Source organism: Rutilus rutilus, assembly GCF_951802725.1.
Source record: "Rutilus rutilus genome assembly, chromosome: 22".
Classification (NCBI taxonomy): domain Eukaryota; kingdom Metazoa; phylum Chordata; class Actinopteri; order Cypriniformes; family Leuciscidae; genus Rutilus; species Rutilus rutilus.
In genome coordinates this window covers 24,625,266-24,646,833 of record NC_140227.1, presented here as the reverse complement: position 1 = coordinate 24,646,833, position 21,568 = coordinate 24,625,266, and the positions used below count along the sequence as shown (strand labels likewise).

At 39.4% G+C, this 21,568-nt stretch overlaps 1 protein-coding gene across 6 annotated transcripts in view; it reads right to left on the bottom strand.

Moving 5' to 3' along the window:
• The window catches only part of diaph3 (diaphanous-related formin 3), a 320,772-nt gene that overhangs the window by 41,248 nt on the left and 257,956 nt on the right, over positions 1-21,568 (bottom strand). For 5 of the 6 annotated variants that reach the window (XM_084394616.1, XM_084394618.1, XM_084394615.1 and 2 more), the window contains 2 exons: positions 19,932-20,027; positions 16,251-16,313 (listed from right to left, as the gene is read on the bottom strand). In XM_084394616.1, coding sequence (XP_084250742.1) covers positions 16,251-16,313; positions 19,932-20,027 — 159 coding nt within the window. The remainder of the gene's footprint in view (positions 1-16,250; positions 16,314-19,931; positions 20,028-21,568) is intronic. The other variant, XM_084394619.1, reaches the window with a different exon arrangement.

Sequence of the window (21,568 nt, the reverse complement as noted above, 5' to 3'; positions counted from 1 at the left end):
CATCAAGGCATCTATTTTTTTTTTGCACACTTTGTTATTGTTATGTGCGCACCAAAGAGAGTATGGGTCTTGAGTGTACAAAGGGTAATGATCTTTCATCTTGTGTGCGCTTGCTTTAATGGTGACCATTCATTGAGAGAGTGGGCAAAACGGTGATTTAAACATTAAACAAGAATGGCAACATAATCCTGAGGGTTTAAACCAGTAATTACCTAATAAATAAAAAAAGGAAGGTATGGTAATCCAACAGCTTTACACATGCTGCGGGTTACAGTCGGATAGACATGCATCTGTGTGTATAGAATAAATGAAAACTATGGCAAATGTGCACTCACAGAGAAGCGGTGTGGGAAACTGTCATTGGCAACAGTGCATTCATGAGTGTTTTTCTAAAAGAGCGGTGATACAGCTGGCATATGAGAAATACAACTCTAATATCACTGTTTAAGCAGAACGTGTGTGATTTCCTCAGGGCATCTCATGGCTGGGGGAGATTTTACACAGCTTTCTCTGTCTCACTTCTGCAATTTCTCATTCATTAGCCTGGCCAAACAAACACTAAAATGCAAAAATGCAAATGACAACCACACATGCACTAGCACACATAAACAAACCCCATTACCTCACAAAAGGCTAATTTAATTCGAAAATAGGAGTTAATGAACACCAACCTAATTGCCTTTTATCTTCATTAGATGAATGGAAAACTAACTGTGTGTTAAGGGTAAAAACTGCCGTTTTCCTGCATCTAGCACATGATTGCGTTTAGAGCTGGGATTTCAAAGCAAAGGAAAAAAACAGAGAGAAAATAGCTTTGTTCCAAAACCCAGTGAGCTTCTACCTAGACAGCATTTAAAGGCCATCTTTCAATTTAATTTTATAACTTAATTTATACAGAATCTTGTATGAAAATGTCAATTCAAAAAGACATACATAAGAATACATATGTTTTACAAGACCCACGGGCAGAAATTAAGAAAAAAGTGTACCTATTCTAAGCTAGGCTTCAAAAAACCGCCCTTTTCCAGAGAACGCGTCATATGACGTAACGACAGGCAAACAAAGGCGGGGGCGCTGCTGCCCTGGACCTGGTTCTCAGTGTGGGTTTACCCTTACCTTGTAAGAAACGACATGTAGACTACCTACTTACTTCCTAAAGCTTATGAACATATGCACTGTAAAAAGACGAAACTTGAAAGACGACGAAAACTATCCGGTTTTTAAAGTGCCATGTTTTGCGCATTTTTTACAGTCTATGATTAGACCGTTTGCTTTTTATTTTATTACTTGCCATCTCATCCAGTAGCGGCCGCTCCAAACCTATGCTCCAAACCTATTGTAGCGTAGGCCCATGACCAAATCAAACGAATAATAGCCCGCTTGTTTTGAAAATGGAAGATAACGACAAAAACTAAAGAGACCGCGCTGTAATTCCTGCCTATTACACACACACACACACACACACACACACACACACACGACCCACAGAAAAGACGCGTGTCATTATCGAGTTCTCTTTTGGGCTTGAACAAACCACAACACACAAATTATGCCAAATGTCCGTTTTGTCGAGTGTCCTCATAAGAGCAGTCTTAAATTATTTAAATAAAGTCTTAAATGAACGTAGAGATGTGAGAAAATGCGACGCGTGTCAGATCGCGTCTCTGTCCGCAGCGGCTGGTCTTAGTGTCATTAATGTTAATCAAATAACAAAGGTAAGAGAGTACATTACTCACTCAGACCAGGCGCCAGGAGGATTATTATACCGGTAGCCTAATCATGAATGCACTCCGCTATCTTTTAACACATCTCCGGCGAACGGCTTTTTCACGCAAAAGAAAAACTCTCCATGAAGCGCGTTTCCTGATGGAAGGTTGTTCGTTAACTTCATCTTACATTTTACTCGTAGATATTCGAATACATTTCTTGATATTCGATATCCGTTCGAATTTGATTTTTCTCAAAAGTGACAGCACTAATCTGCATGCCTTACACCCAGTATCCCTCCACGTGACAATAAAATATCCTTGTAACAATGACTATATTTACATGAACAGCATATTCCTATCTACATGGATGCTTGAAAAACAACAAAGTCGACAGCAATATTGCTAAATATGATTTATTAAAGATGCAATGTGATAAACATGGAGACAACGTTAGCCACAATTAGCTATAGCCTGTGGTCACTCACCAAGACACCATTCTCCTCACACCACAACTCTATCTCTCTCCTCTGTCCATTTACCCTTCCCCTTAACTCTACCTGACCCCTCTCTTGCCTAGGTGGCTCATAATTATACGGCAATGGCCCATCGTAAGAGTTTACATTAACCCCTACTGCAACCTCTTCACTGTCTGACTCCATTACGAAGAGATGAGATTTACCGGCCGTTGCGTCACTTCCGATCAGAGCGTTTTTGACAGCGGAAGTAATTTTACTCACACTTTATTTTTAAAAACTTTTTTCATGCACATTTATGATTAATTTCTTCACGCAAATCGAGTTCCTACACTATTTATCTACACGTTCATTCACAGGGATCTTCAACTTGAAAGATGGACTTTAAGCTATAATTAGGTCTACTTCTGAGGCAAAGGATGCAAGCTGGCCAATGAACAAGGAAAAATTAAGTATACTTTGTATAGAGGGCCAGAATGCATTGTGAATGACAGACACGTGGACAGAAATGTTGACTATGATATATTATATTGAATACAGGACAAAAAAAATTGATTAAATTGTTCAGTCTAACAAAAATATATGCATTTTTATGCTAATAGAGTATACCGTGTTGTTAGCTTAGCAACATGCTAATGTCTACAGGAATCAATTGAGAGTTTTCCTGTGCACTTCACTTGGAGTTGCTGCCTGAGTGAAATAGACAGAATAAAAGAGAGAGGCCAAGCAAATGCAAGAAATTAAATGGATTTGTTAATATAAAGACTAACACAGTCGAACGTCAAGCTCTGTAATTATAACCTATAATGCTTCCTGTGTGGGGCTGAGACGCTTGTCACTTTGTGAACGTGTGTGGGTGAATATGCAGCTCTGTGTTACTTTCTTAACCAATATATTATTCTGTACTCAATATTGAATGTTTCTCGACTTTCAAAACCAATCGCTTTTTTATTTAAAAATATGAGGAATAGGCAAGTCCAAATTTGGACTTTTGTCCACACTACAAGTCCTAGTCCTAGTTTGCTACCGTTTTTAACAGGAATAAATCCAGTCTCGCATGAGAACTCATGTCTCACGCATGACTTTATGTTTTTTCCTGTATCACTTCTCGCGTGCTTTTGCTTTTGAAATGTAGTTTGTAGACCATACAGAGTTGTTGGCGATTCTTTCTATTGAAATGTTGCGTAATGTGTGACCCCCGTCACCGATCCTTCGTGCAATGTGCACACAGCAGCAAATAAATAGAAACATTGAGAATGGTCTACGAAAACCTGTGACTCTACTGGTTAAAGCTACAATATGTAATTTTTTTCACCGCTAGGGGTCGCTAACCTCTTACAATAACAAAGGCGTACAGTGATGACACAGTGAATAAGCTGAATGGAAATTGTCATCATGCCGATGGATCTAATAATGTTTTTGGGAAATAATGTTTATGGATAAGTGAATACATTCATGTTTTTTAACATGACTGTGGTATGAAACAGGGTGCGATTGCTAATGAGAGACAGATATCAGCGCCACACGCGAGTCCCGCGGATATAAAGGAATGAGGACATTTCATACAAGGGACGGGCACTATTTAAAATTGTGAATTTCTCTGAATTTAAAAATCCTAAACATTTAGGATAATGTAAGTACACAATTGAAAGAAATATATAACACTGTGCAAGTGTTTTTGTGTGTGGATATTTTGATGCAAAATTCTTACATATTGTACCTTTAAAGTGTAAGTTGCAGGTTAACCACCACAGCCAATAAATGTGTAAATTAAAGTGCTCTATATGTATATATTTAATTATTTCTGTCTTAAAATGCGTTAAAATAACATTTTTTGGGGTTTCTTCAAAGGTAGCGCGTTTTTTCAGTTACTGGGTGATGACGTCATAAGAGGAACTCGCAACCCATACTCTGCTAGATTCCTACTATATTATGGCTATTTGGAGAACGACTGAGGATGTGGGAAACCATCAAATTCTTTATGGACGACAGCCATACAATTTTTAACTGGTCAGGCGTGAGAGAGGGGAGCCATGGCACTCAAAGAGTTATTAATGCTTGGTGTGAGGAGAATTAATTAGTGGAGGGTTGGCTTGGTGTCCAGGTGAGTAACGTTAGCTACGTTAGAGCTAGTCTACTTTTCAAAATATTGCCGTCATGTAGAATAGCAAGGAGGGACAACGACTGAAGACATTATTTACTTACAGTACATGGTGTCAGTCAAAATCAGAGCTGTAGAGATGCACACACTGCACAGGCATCAATCGCGAGTCTCATCGACGCCTCAAATGTCATGTAAGTTAACTTTATTAATACCCTTCCTCAATCCACGCATTATCAATTTCTCACGATTTAATTAGCGATGTTTATTGTCAGAAAAGAAAAAGAGAGATCGATGTCCCCATCACTGTGTTTGTGTGGGCGAATCAGCAGTGATTCGAGTATGTGAGAGAGTATGTGCTGCCGTGAGGTGAACGCGAACAGCTTGACCTGCGACCGGCTGATCTGACGTGCTTGAACCCGTTTGTTTTGCGATTAGCTTACTCTCATTTCAGGCTGGATCACGTTCCCCTTTTAGTCAGCACACACGAGCATGTTTACAATGGAGTTATTTTATTCATAATTTTTTTTATCAAATAAAACATACAACGAACTTTTCTGAAGTTATGTAAGGCGAATATAGCTGCTAGTGTACGGTAACTCTACTAGTGAGTTCCTCTTATGACGTCACGCCCCATCTAGTGGAAGGGAGCGGGAGCGGTTAAAACCACTGTTAAAAGTGCCAACTTTTCATATTATATCAGCATTTTGCTATAAAAAACAATGGTGGGCGGTTTTTATCTTTATGTTTAATAAACACATTGCATTACTTCGTGAAAAATTTAACCTGCAACTTACACTTTAAGCATTGTGGACACGCTACAGTGTTGCCTTAAATGTTCCATACATGATGTGGGATGAAAAGATGTTAATAAAGTCTAGCAGCTGAGTGGGTCCCGGCGGGGATCATTCTGCAGCCGATCAGAGAGGCAGGGCTGGTTAATTTATACCTTAGAGGAAGGTGATCACAGCACAAGTTGCCCTAATGATCCCAACCCACCTGGGGGAGCATGGCTAGGACTATGCCCCGAGGCCACGACAAGGGGTTAGAGATGGGATTAGGGGGTCCATTGAAGGGGAGGGTATCAGCCCCACGGCCAAGCGCCGAGGGGTAAACCACCCACAAGACACCCTGAGAATAATTTCACTGATGCGGAACGCCACTAGATTTCACCTGACTGCCAGATCAATAAGGAGGAAGTACTCTACGTGCGAGCCACCAAGACACGGATCCTCTGAAAGCCTCCGATCCGGAATGGCATGGTCTGGATTTGGAGAAGAGCTTGAGGATGATATGCCAGTCAGGCTGAAGGAAGCTTTCATTATGTCATAAAAATGTCTCGAGGATTTTTACTACGCTTACCACCTAACAGCTTTATCGGAGCTTAAACTCAACAGCCGTACTCCAACGCTGGTCATGCCGCAACAACCATCCACGTCCACAAAGATCCACACCCTCTCTTCTCCCTCTCTCTGGCACAAATCTATGGCACAAACAGCCTCGTTCAGCATTCAACATGTGTCTCCTCAAGCAACCAATCCACTCAGTCAGCCACTCTGTTGCCATGGCAACCTCTGTGGCATTACGGCAGGACGTGCGCCAGACAGAGCTCCCACTCTGCATAGCCTACCTCAGATCAATCTCTTCTGTTACTGAGGAAGAACGAGAAAAAGAGTGAGTGAGAGAGAGAAAGAGAGGGGATAATTAAACAAGGGCCTTGATTAGTACCTTCTCAACCGCTTCAGCAAATCAAATCAGCGTTTGATTTGCCTAAACAAATCGAAACGCTTTTCCCTCCACCCTGGGCTTTCAAACCATTTTAACTTCTTTTAGTGTCTACTATCCGTAATCTTGCACATAATTCCATAATTGTTTTAAAAATCACCTGTCCTTTGAATGTTCAACATGTGCAATGCCAGGGATTTGGAGAACGTGGGCATGAGGAGGTCTGTTTAATACGGATTCACATGTGCCAGTTGTCCCTCCCTCACGCCATTGCAGGGAGAGAGATATCTTGTGTTGAGCGGTTATGGGAGGGGTTGGTCTGCATGCTGCTCTGAGATAAGGGGACTGTAAAATTCAATTAACTGGACCTTTATTTCTTCTCTCCCTTTTTGTCTATGTGTTTGATTGCACACCAAACTCAGACTTCCTGACCAATCCATTCAAAGTAACTATGTGAAAGAGAGAGAGAGCTCTGAAAAGGTTGTTGCACCCACCATGTACGTACAATGTATTTCTCACATCTGCATTCTCTGGTACATACAACAATGCACCTCTCCAACCCTGTCTTTACTCTCTCCATTCCAGTGTTATTTCAGCATTATTTATACAAAAAAAAAAAAAAAAAAATCAATCTATCACAACTTTTTTTTCTTTTGTCAAATCAACTTAGATAATTAATGAGGTTCAGATAACATAATATTTTGAGTTTTTGTTGATTAAATCTCCATTTTATTAGCTAAAATTTTTTATTTCAGTGAACTCAAAATTAAGGCAACCAGGTAATTACTTTTTTTTAAGTTGAACCAACAATATTTTTAGGGGAGTGAAAATGTACAATAACAAACCGGCGTGCAATTCATTCAAGAACGCTGTGCAAGTTTATTGCAACAATGGCGCATCAATGGTGCTGTGAATGTGAACTTCACATACTTTTGAAAATACAGCGTTTAGTTGATCCTGATTAGTGCTCATTGTCACAATAGTAAACACAACGGCTTTCTTCTTCCATGAGCGAGTTTGGAATCATGGCAGTTTTGTTTCCAGGCGGACCGATAAAGAACACGCCACACACGTCTCCCGGAAACCCTAGATAATTCAACCAATCAGGTGGCGACTTCAAAACTGCCAAAGCATTTCCCATTTTGTGTGCGATATGCATCAGACGTTCAAGGAAACGGTCCACGGGTGTGACGGTCACGTCTGAGGCTGAGACTATAGGATAACATTTCAAATTTCTGTTTTCTTCATCTAATATCTGTATTTTACCTTTTTTAGCATTCTTGAGTCTTTAATGTCTTTACTCCCTTCCCAATCAAGTAATTTTCCTCCACTGACCAATCTGAGCATCATCCCCCACCAACTAATCCAGTCACTGCCCCTTCCTCAAGAGGCATTCATCGTGTCCATCTCTCTTTCTTATCTGCGTCTGTACTCCCCTCTCTATCTCTCGCTCTCTCCTGGTTGGAGCATTAGGCTCCAGCGGAGGGTCTATCAGTGCATCCTGCATTACAGCGTAACACGCTGAGTCATTGTGAGGTTTGTATGGAGGAAAGGAGAGTAATCAGAGATTAGTCAGCCACCCACAGCTCAGTCTGCCCTCTGTCAGTGGGCTGATTAAGGCTCTTTCCCTCTTTCTCTCTCTCTATCTCTCTCTCTGCACCCCAGCACCACCTGCTTTTATTACTTTCTGATGTTTGTTGTGAGAGTGAGGAAAGATTTCATAATGGTCAAACATCGGTTCAAATATTATTTAGTTCACCCAAAAATGATAATCATTTACTCACCATCATGTCATTCAAAAAACATAAAAGAAATCAAAAGGAGAGGGTTTGCAGAATGTCCAAGCTGCACTTTTCCATACAATGAAAACAGGATTGAGCAGATACAATCATATACAGATGTATTGAGATACCTTTTTTTGTTTCTCAGGATAATGTAATGATACTTTAGATCTATGTGATCCAAACATTGCATCATGGTTTCCACAAAAATATTAATTAGCATAACTTTTTTCAATATTATAATCACCATATTAGAATGATTTCTGAAGGATCATGTGACAATGAAGACTGGAGTAATAATGCTAAAAAAATTCAGCTTTGCCATCACAGGAATAAATGACATTCTAAAACATACTAAAATAGAAAACAGTTATTTTAAATTGCAATAATATTTCACAATATTACTGTTTTTACTGTATATTAAACAGTAAAAACAATGTACAGTTTACTGTACTTATGCTCACCATGTCTTGGTGAGCATAAGAGATATTTCAAAAACATAAAAAAATCTCCAACTCTGACGTTTCTACGAGGCACAAGAAAAAAAGCACCAAGATAGTCAAAAAGGACAAAAAAAAAAAGGTAAAACAAATGCAATGACATCATATAATATCTACACGCTAGGAACAAAGCATAATCTTACTCATCATTCACTGACAATCATTGTAGCATATATACTTCAGAATATATCACACAAGAGGTCTAGACTTATAAAGTATATACTTTGATGGTGCTTTTAGACGTGCTTCAGATCCTTCACCCCCACACTTTCATTGCTTTATTCTAGGGCACACAAGTCTTTGCTCTTTTCCATGCAAAGTTAGATGGAGAGTAAATCACCACAACCAGTTAAAATGGGACAAGCTAACATGTCTGTCTACAAAGAGTGAAATCTACTGATTGACATCTACTGAGACTCCCCACAGAAACTGCAATCCTGTGACATTTCAATGAGAAAGCATGACTAGATATGGCACATGTGCTCTAATTTAGCAAGGGTTTCCATTTACATTCAGCCTTCTACAAAGACTAACCGCATTATTGCAGCTTAATTGCAGCTTTAATTTAACAGGCAGCACAGGTTTTCTGCAGATTTACAATTTTCTCCTAATAATACTTTCTGAATTTCAACATTTCTTTTTACCTCTGATAAAGCGTGACACTATAATGTGCATCTCAGGCAACGAGATGAGTATGAAAACAAGCTTGCCTTTTTTTAAGAAATAGACTTACTAATCTAACTTATGCGAAGATGTACTGTAATCGAGCTGTGTTTACACATGCTTGAAAACAGGCATTATCTGATACAGACATGAATTAGTCAAATACTCATAATAGCATGGCTATTTGTGGCAAGTCAATATCACATGAACAAAGCGACATAAGTGCAATTACTGTGCTATTTGTGTTTTTGCAATCCTAATGCAACTCTGAGAATAGATATTCAAACAAGTGCATAGCATTATAACTATATTTGTCGTAATTTAATTTAAACACCATTTCTTCTTCAATCTCCTCCTCCACAATGCTAGTTTTCATAGCCTCCTCTTTTGTTTGAGAAACTTCTTTGCTCGCAGACTCTCCCTCACAACACACAAATCTTTAGCCGGCAAGGTATGTACAAACTCACTTTACAGAGACGCGCTGTACGAGTCTGGTGAGGAGAGAACGGCTTTGATTTACAGGAAGTGCTGAGAGATGCAGCTAGTGTTCAGAAACCAGCACAACAGCCCTGGAGAGATGGATGAGGGTTGAGAGAGAGAGAGAGAGAGAGAGAGAGCTGACAGGACACGCTGTGTTTGTCCGGCCCTGAGGAGTTTAATGGGATGAGATTTGATCTTGCTCCGTATGACATTTTTGCTATTTGCGAGATGCCAAAACACTGTATATTTTACCATGCGAAAAGTAGCGGAAGAGAAGAGGGTGTGTGTTCAGTCAATGTTCCTGAACAGACTCTTGAATTAATCTTTCACTCTAATGAAACGCAGAGGCCCCGTATGTGAGGTGCAGATGATGTATGGCTCTAAAACGCGGATAAATCAAGAGTTCAGACAGTCCAACTTTAAGAACAATGACACGAGACATCAATTAGAGAGAAGAAAGAGAAGAACACGATGCTCTCAGACGTGCTGATTAAATAATGCTTTTCCTTCTCCTTTGGTTCTGTCACATCAGGAGGAGAGAGAAGGAAAAATGAGTGCGCTATGGTGCACTTCATTGCTTAGATGGGAGTTTTAAATAAAATCCTGCATTTGTACGCCCTGCGCGGACCTGATTCATCATGATAAATCCATTTAAGAAATCAGGAGGTGTGAAAAAAGAGCTTTGTATTTATGTACTTTTGCAACAATACTTGTGTTCGATAGCAAAGTAATGGGACTTTCTGAATGCTAGATATTAAATGGGTGCAGTAAGAGTCCTGGTAGTGAGCAGATGATTAAAAGAGCTCATAGGGCATAAATTCCCTAATGTATGTACTGTTTACAAACTGCCTTGGGTATATATATCGCATAATCTATTTTGGAAGTGCTGCAACAGCTTGAAGGCTCTCTGAACAAGTAAGAGCGTATTGTATTGGGCGGTGATGAATGCCTCAAATCCAGAACAGACTGGGATAAGTTTGTATATTATCTCCATTTTCATCCGTACACTTTATTTCTCCCCTACCCTGTAGGCTCTTAGGCCTGAGAGATGGGACGAGGCAGAAATGAGAGTGAGAGAGAGAGAGAGAATATATCACTAAACCTCTAGCCTGAAGCAAATTTTCTCCACATCAGCAGCGTGGCTCTCCAGTACAGCCTGACTGAGAGCATAAGCCATTTGATGCTATAAAAAGGATTTCATAATAGACATATTACCTAAAATAAAATCATTCGAGACATTTATTTTGTGTGTGCGTATACTGAAAGGTTCATGAGGGAGATGTAATTGGATTATAAGGGGTGTATTGCAATTTACAATCTTTTTACTGAAGCCTTTTATAAGTGTTTGATTGTCCAAATCATTAGACTACATTTAATTTAAACCATGGAACTGGCGAATTCTTAATTAAGATTAGCATACAATTATCCACAGTTCCATATCACTACACCATGCTATTTTTCCAAATTTTATAAAGTTGCAAATGTGCAAAAATTCTAAGAGCCTTAAAGGGATAGTTCACCCAGAAATGAAAATTCTGTCATCATTTACTCACACTGTTCCAAACCAAGACATTTATATGCAGAAATAGTTACTTTCAATACAGTAATTGGCGGAGTATGATAGTGTTTCAGTGGCAAAATCCTGAGAAAATGCAATAACATAACCTGTATCTGTATACTGTTGTGTGTTATATCTAGATTGCCACCACAGATGTGCATTATTTTTCAATAATTCAACGGTGGCAAATGTCAATGTTCAATGTTTCCTAATTAACAGATCAGGTACAAGATTATGCATAAAATCAATCTTGTCTATCAAACATGCTCATAAAACCTTTAGCAGTGGTGCATACCCCACTGACTGCAAACTTTCCATTGGTTTCATTTACCAAGTGTGGAGTGACCTTTCCCAGCCAGCTATAAAATCAATTTCAGGCTCTAATTCAGAAATATGTTACATGATCATTGTTGGGTGGAATATTAATCAGTAGGTACTAGAGCTCAGACCTAAAAGCTTACTGAAAAGCAGGGTTTTCTATCTGCATCTAAGGCAGAAGGGTGACAATTGTACTGGTGCCTTTTCTGGCAAAAGAGAGAGTGGGGTAAGATGACTACCTTCATTTAGTAATTTTGTCATGGACATATATTAACAAAGGGTCCACCATAAACCGCTTCCTGAGATTGAGAGATCAGAAAACTGACCGTCATAATGATAACTGTTGCATGTCGAAAAAATAAATAAATAATGATCTAAAAATTATCATTGAAAAGTAAGCAATAAATTAGTATGCAGGTTTTATGCATATTCAAAAACAAAACTAATAAAAATGGAAACAAACAACAAAATTAATAAAACTTTAAAACATTAAAATGAAAAACGAATAAAAATAAAATTAGTAGTGGAGAGTGGAAGATATATATTCAACTTACCCCTTAACATGGTTAAATTTGACATTTTTCAGCATTATTATACCATTGTTAGATGGCAGACAGCTGTAGAACAGCTTACCCCACTCTCTCCCACTAACCAGTACATTAAAGTTGTACCTGCACTGAGCAAAAAAGCCAAGAGTTACCTGTGAAAGCTACAACTGAGTTTCTTGAATCAATTTTGATATGGATTCAAAGCACTCCATGTGGTCAAATACAAATAATCCATCATTTCTGAAGCCCGAGCCCCCTTAAGAGCCAGACTGCTCCCTCAATCCATTCACTCGTCTTCTTTCTGTCGCAAGTCTTATCCTAACCCTGGTCACTCAAGTCATAAAGCATCTTTATCTTCATTCTAAAAAAAAAAGAAAAAAAAAAGCAGGTAGAAGGATGTGGGGTTCCAGACACACTTAAAGGCTTTAAGTGTTGCCTCAGGCACAGATGAAGAGAGAGAGAGAGAAAATGAGGGAAAGAGGCTACTAAAATGAGAGGGGGATTGGTCTGAGAGATTTTACTTCTTAATCTTGACCACAGCACACTACAAAAAGAGGTACTGTAAGAATCTGCGAGTGTGTGTTCTTACCTCAGCATTTATACCTTTGTTGACTGAGTTTAAGAAAGTAATAGATGACCAAAGGCATAAGTTTAAGGACCTGAATCTCCACAGATTACTCGATTTGAGACACTGGAACTCTTAAGGCAGCTGTCGCCTGTGTCTCAAAAAAAGTCTTATTGCTCCGACCTGCGTCTGTCAATTCCAACTGGCTTATACACAGACGCACACACGTTCCACACATATTATTCCCACTCCTCTAATGGTTACACACACCAGACTGACCAGTTCATTTTTTGTGGTTAAATACAGTGTCTTCTGTTGCAGATGTGTTTGATTTTAATTCGCTTTGCTGCTCCACTGGAGTGTGAAACACTAAAGCCCTGGAGATCAATTACTGAGGGGTATTTGCACTACACAGTGGCAGAGCGGACAGGGACGGGACGGGCCTGACATACTTCAGCATGTGTTCACTCTCTCAGCCACTGGTCTTTTCCCACTGCACTCATTACACTGTCAATCAGCTGACAGTCAAAAACATATTGCAAAGAGACAGAACATCTCATTTTAATTTATATACACTTCAGATGAAAGGAAGGGAACCAACTAAATAATATTCATACAGATAATAAGGATGCAAACGAATGAGGTTGTCACACAAACACAATGTCTCATATCTGACAAAACTCGTTAGAGAGAGAAACTCAAATAATGTGCAAATAACATCTTAAAGTCAACATGAAAACTTGTTTACTTATTGAATATTCTTGGTCTTGTTGTGGATAATTCATCAGTGTATATTATTTAAATACATACATGTTTGTTTTTGTAAACCTTTATATAGTAAATATATGCTCTGCTTCTGAAATGACTATTTTCCGGCTGGGGTCACCAAGGCTGTGTGGAAAATTGTATTAACAAATAGCCAAATGTAGCTTTATAGCCATTGTTTTAGGCCACTGTTAAATGTCATGCAGCCTTTGTAAAATATTTGTGATTACTTTAATAAAGATTACAGCAATAATAGCAGATAACGATATATTTGAGAAAGGAAAGATGTCACTGGGATAAGTTGAGATGCTCTGGAAAGTGAACTTGACCTTTAACCTCCAAAAGCAAAAGTAAAATAGTTTGCAAATGGCATTTCATGTTGACTACATAGACAAATGAGAGGTCCTTCCGCACAAACACAATATCTCATGCCTGGCAAAACTCTCCAGAGACAGACAAGTTCATCATCCACCTCAGTGCAAATAAAGCGCTACATTTAGTCTGGGAGGCACCAAGAGGACAAAGTGTGTGCAACAAGAGACACTTTAGAGTTTTATTTAAAAAGCAGATGGCACAGCCGAAATGAAGATGAATTGGACTGAAGCCTGGTGTGAGATGAGAACTAATTAGCCTGGCCATCAGAGGGGCTTGTAGAACTGCAGAGGCCCGCATGAACATACACAAGCCCGGGGCTCCATTAGTCAGCCTAGTCTAGAATAAAACACAGGGACAAGGGCACCAGTGCCCTGCCCCGCAGCCAGACTCCCACATCTCTTCTGATGCTTCAGAGGACCACGGAGGGGAGGGCGCCACACTTGATATCCCAGAATGCTCTGTGTCCTTCATTACTTTTTGCTGAGAGACATATGAGGGGAGTTAATGTGAGCTGCGGCAGTCTTTCTTATGATGGATCGCACATACACACACATCTTTCTCTCTGTCTATTCACTCTCTCTTTTCTACGCACAATCTAATTTGAGATAAGTCATAAGAGAACACTAGTGGGAGCGAGAGCAGACTTTATCAGTGCTCTGGGTGAGTGTGGGAGGAGATCTAGGAGTAATTGTATTCCTGTATGCTTGCAGGGACTCCTATTAAAACCAATAACTGTTAATGGGGTTACAGCTTAATTTTTTAAGTGCCTTGATAACGATTATGAAGCAACCTTTGACAAGACAGCCAAGTCTGTTTATGTTATGTTGCTGATGCATATTAGAACAATCACTACTGTACATAACACTGGAAAACTGAAGATCTTGAGAAGTCTATGAGGTAAAACAGGAACAATCTGAACAGAAATTCATGTGAAAACGTACAGGGAAGTTTGATTGACTCTTGCTCCAGATGGTTTTCCTGATTCCCACTACACATCAAACGCTGATCCCATTTATTACGGAAAAAACTGGATTGATGGTTACATTGATACTTGTCATGTCAAAAGGGAAGATTCAACAGAGCGCAACATGTTGCAATTTTGTAACTTTCAACAGACAAAAGTGGGAAAGCCTTTTCAGCAAAACATTTTCCCAATGTTTCTGGGCGTCCGGTTTTACTGGAAATGTGACATTCTCTGCACACAGCGCGTTTCTGGATGACACATTAACACCTGGTGGTAATGACAGCTAAAGCACATGACATTGATTATAACCCTGCTGACTCCCGACACTTACATCAACCGTCCAATCACAAAACCACACGAGTTGTAAGCAGCATGTTTGTATTAAATAAAATGAAACTCAACGTGCAAGCAGACAGAAAAGATTGATTTATGCAGTAAAAAGGAGACAACTCAGATATGAAAACTGTAAAAATATTTACAGTTACAATACCCCTTTTCTACCAGTAAGATGGAGGTGATGGTGCTGCAGCCAGTGCCCAATGTAGCCCTAATCTGTGCATTTCCACTTAAGAAAAAGCAGTTTCTGAGTCAAAAACACTGACCCAGGAATGGTTACATAAGTGGGCAGGCTAAACCAAAAGAAGACCGTAAAAATACCTTATAACATTTCAAGAAGTTATCTACACTGGAAGCAGCTGCTGTGAAGTAAATGCTACAGATTAAAATGGAGAAACAAAATAGGTGAGCTTTTAATTAAGTGCTGCAGAAAGAGAAGTTTTGATAAGCTTGGTAGGAAAGGCAAAGCATGTCACTGTATTTCATGGAAGTCTGTAATTATTTATCAGTGTTTTGTTGTCAAAGTGCAGTACATAATTTGGGTGTTCAAAAAGTCTTTCCACTATCAAATTTTGCTGTTCTTTATCTTGTATCATTAATACATGTGATGCCATTCTCAGACAGGGATATTTGTTATGATAATCTTACATTTGGCTTTTAAATAATTTTGAAGTTAGGACATGAGGTTGTCCTAAAGTTAAGACAGTTTTTAGAATTTTTTGTTTGCAATACAGATTCTGAATTAAATTATGTTGGATATTAAAATATGCTCTCAAACCTAGGTGTAAGACTTGTAAATAAAGACTATGATTCAGTATGTTTGTTTGTGGGCAGCTTATAAAATAATGGTCAGTTAAATCATTATTCAGCTCTCAAGTCAATGGAAACACAAAGTATCAGCCAGCGAGCACCAGCACCAGCACCAACACTGTTTGGGTAGAAAAGGAAAATTTGTAGTTAGAAGCAGGCTGAAGCCTTTCCTGAACCTATATCACACTATAACACTTGTCGTGTTTATGACCAGCAGCTTAGGAAGCTGGAAAAAAAACGTTTGCTATCATTTCCCTTTTGCTAGGCATTTATAGAGGCCTTGAGGGACTGTTATGAGCCATTCAAATAATCAAGTAGCCTGATCTGGACCAACTATTGAACATTAGTAGCTATAAGAAAGCCAAAAAAAAAAAAAAATTATAATAATTTATAAAAAGAGTGATGCATGATTGAGAGAAGACAAAACAGACATTAACCCGAACAGAACACGCATTCAAAATGCATGGCTGGTAGATCAGGGTAAGTGCGCAAAATTAATGCAGTTAATGGCGAAGAGAAGAAATGAAAGCAAATAGTAGAGAGAAATGATATTCTCTCTTTTATTAACTCTGATTTTACCGTGGTTGCAGTCTTTCAGAACAGGTCTTTGTGGACTCGGGTTGAGCACTTGTCTTGGTTCATCTGTGGAAATTAGGACACGGGACAAGACAGAGTGAGTGCCACTCTCACACATAAACCCACCTTTGTTCTCCATATATTAGACTTATACTTCCTAGCAGGGCCTAAAATTAACACTCGCCAAGTGCCAAATGCGAGTAAAAACCGGCGTTGGCAAGTAGAATATGAAACTGTGTCAATAGCCAGTTGGCAGATACATTTTTTATGAATTCTATCAATGCAAAGTTGTGAGAACATAGGCATTAAAGTTTAAGCCTTGCTAATTTTAAATACTCTGTCGGGTCCCTGTAAATATTTTTTTTCTGATGCTGTTTTTTTTTTTTTTTTTTGACTATTTATTTATTATATTTTTTTGACAATAAACATGCCAGAATGAGAACATGAAAACACGGATGAAATCAACTACCCACCAACCAATCCCCTCCCTCCCCTCCCACTGCAGAGAGATTTACATTTGATTATTTTATTCAATGTTTCTACCTGAAAACTACTGTTACTTTTCTTTAAGAATGTTTTAAAATTATGTTAGTTAGGCTAATAGTTTTAGCTGTGGTATTGAAATTGGAATAGAGAAGTGTGAATCTTCACTGGCATCTAAAATTTTGGTGTCATAACCTTTTTTGCTAAAATAGTTTCAAGGCCGGTGAGAAATATTCATGGCTGCAAATATTCTTAAGTCACCGGTCATTAGCAGGTGTAGCAAAAAGTTAGTTTTAGGCCCTGCTTCCCAGTAGAAGGAGAGTTATGATATAATTTTTTTTTTTATGTTGAAATTTCCTGCAGCGTTTAACAAGGTCTTTCTGATTTGCCAGGTCAGTTTGTTGGGCTATCCTGACAGCACACTGATTTCTATTGAAGGTGGTCAGCAGCATTAAACTTCACTGGGTCCTGTAATGCCAGAGGAAGTGTGCTGATAATGGGGGGCTGATTCTGTACTGATTTCTATAGAAGAAAAAAGCTTTTAACACTTTGACTGGAACAGAGCCATCAATTGTGAATTGTGCACTTACAGTATGGCAAACTATATACAATAATGGTTTCATCCTAAAGAGTTTGAAACTTGTCTGCGAACTGAAGACATCCAGTATATAACAATGTTGGAAAGTTTGTGGTATAATGTTACACATGATTTCTATTTTAAATAAATGCTTTTCTTTTGAACCTTCTATTCATCAAATAATCCTAAAAATGTTTTAGGCAGCAACTGTTTTCAACATTATATAATAATGAGAAATATTTATTGAGCACCAAATCAGCAGATTAGAATGATTTCTGGGGTAATGATGCTGAACATTCATCTTTGCCATCACAGGAATAAAATTACATTTTAAAATATATTAAAATAGAAGAAAAAATAAGTCTTTTTTTAAACTCAAGAGTTTATGGTCAGGCTTGTACTGATATATGCCACCCATTAACTGCATGTCTGAAGCTGTCTGAAGTCAACAAACCTGAGCCTCTCAGCTGGGTAGGTCGGACACATAACATGAAGAGTGCAGAAGATGTGTCTACCTTATCTCACCCCTCAATGCACTGGAAAAAGAGACTCTAAACCACTGGATGCTTTAGGCTGCTACACACAATTACAAAATACAGAAAAATACACAGCTATCCCACCACTCTGCTTTGGGTTTCTGGTCACCATGAAGGGGTTTATTTTGTTATGATGACCAGCTGACTGTATTATCCTACTTATCACACAGCTATTTAAACGACAAACAAGCAAATAGACATGAAACTTGTACAGCTATGAAATAAAAAAGCAGTCGGAATACAGTACATTTTAGCGGTTTAACGGTTTATCTGTTGGAATTGACCAATCAGAGTCGAGCATTACAGTGAGCTCTGAAACAAAAAGTCAAGTTAAAGGAACACGCCGACTTTTTGGGACTTTAGCTTATTCACCGTATCCCCCAGAGTTAGATAAGTCCATACATATCTTTTTCATCTCCGTGCGTGCCGTAACTCTGTCTGACGCACCCACCGCTAGCCTAGCTTAGCACAAAGGCTGGAGGTAAACGGCTCCAGCTAGCATACTGCTCCCAATAAGTGACAAAATAACACCAACATTTTCCTATTTACATGTTGTGATTTGTATAGTCACAGCGTGTACGAATAACAAGGTCACATGAGACAACCATCTTCTAACCGTATACATACTGGGAACTATATTCTCAGAAGACGAAGCACTGCTACTTCTGCGGAGTGATTTACTCCAATTCTGAGCGAACTCTGCTCCTCACCACGGCTTCTCAGGCGCTGCGAGCAAATCACTCCGCCCAAGTAGCAGTGCTTCGCCTTCTGAGAATATGTGACCATGTTATTTATACACGCTGTGACTATACAAATCACAACATGTAAATAGGAAAATGTTGGTGTTATTTTGTCACTTATTGGGAGCAGTCGGGTAAATTTTTTATTTATTTTTTTACAGATTGGGCTTTGGTCGGACTCGGGCTCATTTAGCTTTTCTCCTTTCATCGTGCCCATAATATACGTGCAGAGCGCAGGCTACTGTATGAAATATTGTTATATTGATAATATTATAAATATGCAACGCAATATGCGATCACGCGAGTAACGCGACGCGCGTGCAATGCATTAGGTGACAGTTGACCATGCAGAGCATCAGGGAGAAGTTGGAGCGTAAGGAGTTACTAAAAGTTCCCAATACTTCAGGAAAAGCTGCATTTTGAAAGAGTTTTGATTTGATTACCGAGCCTGAAGCCTTCAACAGTGGATGCTATTCTTTTTCTTCACAACGATCGCGAATAACAGTGAATGAGCCTACTCAGTTCAACGGATTTTTTTTTTTTTTATTATATTTTTATTATTATTTAACGTTAGCCAGTTGGCGAAGAGTTCTTTGAAACGCTGTTCTTCAGTAAAGTTACTTGACATAAAAAAAAAGGTAGGCCGTAAATCTTTATTTACTGCTGGATCACATTTGGCTATATAATATTCTCTACTGCATGCTTATGCTTCTCTGTAATGGACAGTCTGTATTAATATTTGTGGGCATAATTGTCGGTGGTGGTAGTTATGTTTGAGGCCTATAATAAAATTTTACCTAGTAGCGTGTGTGTGTGTGCATGTGTGTGCGTCTAGCAGAGAGAGCACGCATCAGAGAGCGCACGTCAGAGAGAGCTCAAAGTGATAATGATGTTGGTCTCGGGTCGGGTTCGGGCTGAAAAATTGCAGACGTTTTCGGGCTGGGGCCGGATTAGGGCTTGAACACCACGGGCCAGGTCTCGGTTAGGGCTGGATGTTTTGCCCCGTACAGGGCTCTAGGCAGTATGCTAGCTGGAGCCGTTTACCTCCAGTCTTTGTGCTAAGCTAGGCTAGCGGTGGGTGCGTCAGACAGAGTTACGGCACGCACGGAGATGAAAATGGTATGTATGGACTTATCTAACTCTGGGGGATACGGTGAATAAGCTAAATTCCCAAAAAGTCAGCGTGTTCCTTGAAAGAAAGAAAGAAAGAAAGAAAGAAAGAAAGAAAGAAAGAAAGAAAGAAAGAAAGAAAGAAAGAAAGAAAGAAAGAAAGAAAGAAAGAAAGAAAGAAAGAAAGAAAGAAATACAACCAATTTTGGCAGGATGTGAGTGGAGTGTGAGTACTCACCTCGGGGTCTGGGTGCTCTTTTCCTGCGGTCTCTGAAAGCGGCTCCAGACTGCAGCGCCTCCAGCAGACAATCCATCACACCGGTCTCATCGTTCTCTACAGGAGAGTGGAAGAAAGAAGAGAAAACATTAGGATGCGAAGGGGCATTCCATAGCGTCACTTAAACCGGCCTTAAGGGTCTCTGCAGGAATGCTAGAGAGAGAGAGAGAGAGAGAGAGAGAGAGAGATGGGGAAAAAAAAACCCCAAAGAGGCCTTTTGTGGACGGTATATCACAGCGTCGATTCGGACAATTTGAGAGGCAAGACAGGCCCTTAAACTCCTCTATACGTCTCCTCTGCACCTCTACACAAATCCGCTGGTGTTTTGTAGCATTTGGAGGGCCGGTCATAAAAACAGCTGAGTGGTGCAAGCAGTTAACCTCAGGCCACTGGCTTTCACATAGAGCAACTCCACAGACACAAGGAGGCCTGTGGGACACACGGCAGGCAGGAGGAACACCACACTGCTCACGGTCACAAACACATCACGTATATGCTCACACTGCTGCTTACACAAAAACTTTACACACACACACGCACACACATCCACTGACAGAGAATAAATCAGGTTGGCAGGAAAGTGTGCTTTTCAGCAGGTTTGGATAGAAAGGCTTGTATGAGAGAATGTCTGTTGTGTGTTGAACCCCTAGATGAGTGCACGTGGGTAAGCATTACGGGCCTTGACACTGTAACCTCCAAATATTAATCTTTACACTGACACAGCAAGCGCACACACGCACACAATACAAAACAAATCAAAAAGCTCATGAGCGTGTGTGCTAACGCTGCAGAAGTGCCCACTTCTCCACCGATAAGTTATGACACCTATCATAGGGGCTGTTCAGAATTAAACCAGTACCGTTTACCTGTATAACCTGACAGTCATGATATAATTTCATGAGGGTTAGTTACATGCAAGTCTACAGTATAGTACATTTATCCTTCTGGATATATACATTTACTACACTATATCTAATATAAATTACTGAAAATAAAACAATCATAATGAATACAAAACAAATAAAGGTAATTACAATAAAATTATTTGATAATATTACAGAAAATAAAACACACAACACACACAAATGAAGAGTCTTGGATTAGCCTCAGTGAAGTCATCAGTCACTCCCTTTAAAGCAAATACACACTGAATTTCACTGAATAGAGGAAATTTTCCTCTATTCTATCTAGATTTCTGCATTTTCTTAAAATATAAAATGCAAAAGCAAACACACAATTACAGGGGCTTTATAAAAGGGGCTGTCTGAAGCTTATTTGGGACTGCAGCATTGTCACAGTTGAGTTGCTCTCTGTAAAAAGCAAGACAGAGTCAGCCATATACACTGATAGTATAGTGAGGCCATTTTCAATCAGCAGCTATTGTCTGAGTAAGTGAGCGATGGAGAGAGAGGGAGTGTGAGAGAGAGAGAGAGAGAGAGAGAGAGAGAGAGAGAGAGAGAGAGAGAGAGAGAGACAGAGAGAGAGAGAGAAATTGTGTGAAACAGAGGAGAAGGTAGAAGGTTCTTTTGTACAGAGTGCTGTCAGTAGTTCAGAAGGGGCAGTTGACCACAATGAAAACTATCAACGGAGAGAAAGCA